Genomic DNA, 3,892 nt, shown 5'->3' on the forward strand with positions numbered 1-3,892 from the left:
GTTTTGCTCAGATTTCCAAGGTAGAGCCAAATTCTCATCTGTATTGACTATGTTTCCATATTGTTCAGTTGGTAATATTACTTTACAATTTATAGTTCCTGAGGGCTTTCAACATTCAAGGGCTGTCGGAGCAAACTTTTCACAAGCATCAGGCCAAGCTCCTCATCCCAACGGTCAGCTGGCAGTGGAAGCTTGAGCAGGATGAACATATCAGGGAGGCAGCTGCTAGTGGGGCTTTGACAATGGGCGGGGATATGCGCGCTGACTCTCCAGGTAAATCATTTATTAATTAATGAAGATTCTTTTTATGTTTGAATAAAAGTATGGTAGCTACACTATGATGAATCTGCAAAGTAACAGAGTAACTGACATCCCACTTGTCCAGGTAAAACACCATCATGATTACATTTGGACATTTAAATAGGGATCATTGTGCACATTTCTGTAGAGCATTCTGTTCTCTTTCAGAGCAATGAAGTTGGAAACAGTGTAAGGATGGAGAAGGAGGGATTTATACGCAGTCTGACCATGCTGGAAGAGAGGGGTGTCAAAGTACAGGCCATTGTGACAGACAGACACACAGGAGTGCAGAAGGTTATAAGGGAGGAAAAAAAGGACATCACTCACTATTTCGACCCTTGGCACATGGGAAAGGGTATGTATTGAGTGTAAAATTAACATAAAAAAATAAAAAAAATACTATGTGTATCCATTTATATATAGGAATTGGGAAGAAGATTGATGAGCTGGCGAGGAAAAAGACCACTCAGGACGTGGGCCCGTGGAGCAGTGTTGTTTTTGGCAGCCCTTTTAGTTTTAGTTTTAGTTTTAGTCCTTTGGACGAAAATGCATTTAGGTTTAGTCACATTTTAGTCACTTCAAAATGTGATCGTTTTAGTCACGTTTTAGTCAGACGAAAATTAAAAAGGTTTTTGTCAAGTTTTCGTTGGTTTCATTATAAGAAGTGATAATTAATTTCGATAAGTCTTGGAAATTGGGATAAATAAAAGCTTCTATTGGCTTTTGACAAACAGATGACACCACGATAGCCACTGGCAGAAGTGGTCGGCCGACTCTGAATAGTACTTTTCCCAAAAGCGCCCGCTCTCCTCGTCCTCTGATCGTCGCTTCGAGATTTATTTATTTTTTACCAACAGCGCTGTCTGCACATACGTAGCTACATCAACGTGCTTTCTGCGTTCATACGCCACGGTATTGAAAACTGTCCTGAGAAACAACAAAGTCCCTGTGACCTGGATGTCAGACGCTCCGAGGAGGATGTACGCGAGCAGTGACCGCACGCCACAGGGAGAGAGAGAGAGAGAGAAAGAGAGAGAGAGAGAGAGAGAGAGAAAGAGAGAGAGAGAGAGAGAGAGAGAAAGAGGCGCCGCTGCATCATGAGCAGCGCGGCGCCGCTCCGGGTCACGTTTACCGTGTGTTCTCTCACTCCGCGCACACACTCTGTTTGTGAACGATCTGACGAAAAACCTTCTCCCATTTTTGTCTCGTCTCGTCTCATTGACGTAAACTCGTAAACGTCTCGTCATGTTCTAGTCCCCAAAGAGCTCATTTTAGCTCGTCATCGTTACGTTATCGTCATTAAAAAAAGGGGCGTCAATGAAAAGATATCGTTATCGTCTTCGTTGACGAAAACAACACTGCCGTGGAGGAAGAGCATAGTCAACCATCTTTATTGGTCAGCTTCAACTTCCTCCTCAGGAGAAGAAGCTGTGGCTAAGTGGACTTCTGTGGCCAACCATATACAGGATGTTCACGCCCATGACAATGCCCTGTTCCCATGCTGCCAACACGAGCCTCTGGTTGGGGAAAGAGCAAGGCAGTGGCTCAGGCCAAGTATGTAAAGACTATGCTTTTTTTAAATAATATTTTAAGTTGCATTGGAAATTTTTCATTGGCTTTCTAAACCAAGTAAATTTTCCATTGATGTCATGATCATTTTTGTTTAGGCACAGCAGCATGTGAAAGACTCACAGCCATTTTATTGGCTCCACGGTTTCTAAAGGACGTGGAGAAAATCAGCCCACTGTACCACACGTCCTACATTGAGGCATTCCACAGCCTGATCATTAGGTTCTCGCCGAAAAGTGTGGGCTTTTCCTTTAAAGGAATGTTGGCCAGGTAATGAATACCAAAAACTTCTCAAAGTATCCATTTTTATTTCCTCATTATATATTTCTTTGAAACTGTAATAATGTCAGTGCTGCCTTCTGTTTGTTTTGATTGTTCTAGGTTACAAATTTCAGCTATGCACTACAATGAGAACGCGCAACGCACACATGCCAGAACTTCTACCGGTGAGCTGAGATACTCCATAGTGTATCCGAAGTACAAACACAGTGACTATACTGTGAGAGCTCTGAAGACCAAATCCACCACATGTATGTCCGAAAACAAGCTTGACGGTTATGTATGAGTATTGTAATAATAATTATGTTTTTCCCAAGTCTACATTGACAAGCTGATGGCTCTGCTGTTCGAGTGCGTGGTTCAGGATGCGGCGCCATATCAAGAGCACTCGGACAATATACCTGTGCCGGAACCACTCTGTGGTCAGTATGAGAGGCCAGACAAAAAGGAGGCAGTAAGCAGGCACAGGTCACGGTTTTTCAAGAGCACATAAGGTGACCAGAAGATAATATACAATAAGACCTTCCAGAACTAAACACTATGCAAGATGATCATTGTTATAGGTTTGCTTCTGACATGCCTACATGCCAATAACAACTCAAATCTTTTCAGAAAGCAGACATGAGTCAGCCAAGAGACATGGCTAACAATGAACCAGAGGTGTGGGCAAGACGGGATGGACCTCAGTCTCAGGTATACCTCCATGAGAGCCCACCAGAATATTGATGATAAATTGATGATCATAGTGAGGATCAATTTGCATTATACATTTCATTAATGTATCATTGTAGGACACTAAAGAAATATTGAATGTAAAATGGTCACATTTATATAGCACCTTTCTACCTGCTTTAGACACTCAAAGGGCTTTACATCAAGGAACCAGTCACCCATTAACTCTCATTCATGCACCAGTGTATGCAGATACTGGAAGCAGGGTGAAGTGTCTTGCCCAAGGACACAACGACAGTGTGCACCTGCGGCGTTCGAATCAATTCTCCGATCACAAGACGACCTTCTCCACTCTCTGCACCACTGTCGCCGGAGAATGTATACAAGTGTAGATTATACATATAAATGTGTATGTAGTGTCGGGGCAAAGCCATTTGTCAGGAATTGGTTGTTTGCAGGTTCTAGAATGTGATGATGTCACAGGAGCCAGTTTTTCCTATTAACTGTTAACTCTCACAAGTCATATCTAAAAAGAAAATGTGTGAATTACAAAAATTATCATTAATATAAGTCACAGGGTCTATGATTTGTCTGTGAAAGACCAAAAATGTCTGAATATAATGTAAAATAATTTAGCAATTGTAGTTTACATGTTACACCAGCAGGTGGGAGAATTGTGGCTAATGAGCTATAAATTCATCATTCATTTTGTTTTTTTGCCACATTATGTGCATTAGGTGTTTATGGGCAGAATTAATATAAGTACCAGTTATTTCTAGACAATGCTCCTAACTCACGATGTATACACCAGGAAGAATGGTGCTTATGCATCCCTCCCACATAAGCCTGCACATTAACTTTTAATTGATTTTTTAATATTTTTTGTTTTGTTAGAACTAATGACAACATGTATTTCTGCATGTACTTGACAACACTACGACTCATGTGGCTAGCATGTTGATGATAGGACTAATGTCACAGATAAAGTACTACTTTATAAAATCAACCAATTCATCCAACTCAGGATCAGCAGTGTGTTATACCTCAATGTGCAGATGTGTCACATATCATT

General features: G+C 41.3%; 1 protein-coding gene across 1 annotated transcript; it reads left to right on the forward strand.

Annotated features, from left to right (window-relative positions):
* Window positions 1–495: 495 nt before the first annotated feature.
* Window positions 496–3,022, forward strand: LOC306982799 (uncharacterized protein; the record flags this gene model as incomplete). Its single annotated transcript, XM_079583247.1, has 6 exons — window positions 496–655; window positions 1,720–1,854; window positions 1,968–2,139; window positions 2,251–2,315; window positions 2,466–2,642; window positions 2,779–3,022. The coding sequence occupies 5 exons, from the start codon at window positions 496–498 to the stop codon at window positions 2,639–2,641; spliced, it is 708 nt and encodes a 235-aa protein (XP_079439373.1). The 3' UTR covers window position 2,642; window positions 2,779–3,022.
* Between the last annotated feature and the right edge of the window lie 870 nt (window positions 3,023–3,892).

Source organism: Gobius niger (genome assembly GCF_951799975.1).
Source record: "Gobius niger genome assembly, contig: SCAFFOLD_58, whole genome shotgun sequence".
Taxonomy (NCBI): domain Eukaryota; kingdom Metazoa; phylum Chordata; class Actinopteri; order Gobiiformes; family Gobiidae; genus Gobius; species Gobius niger.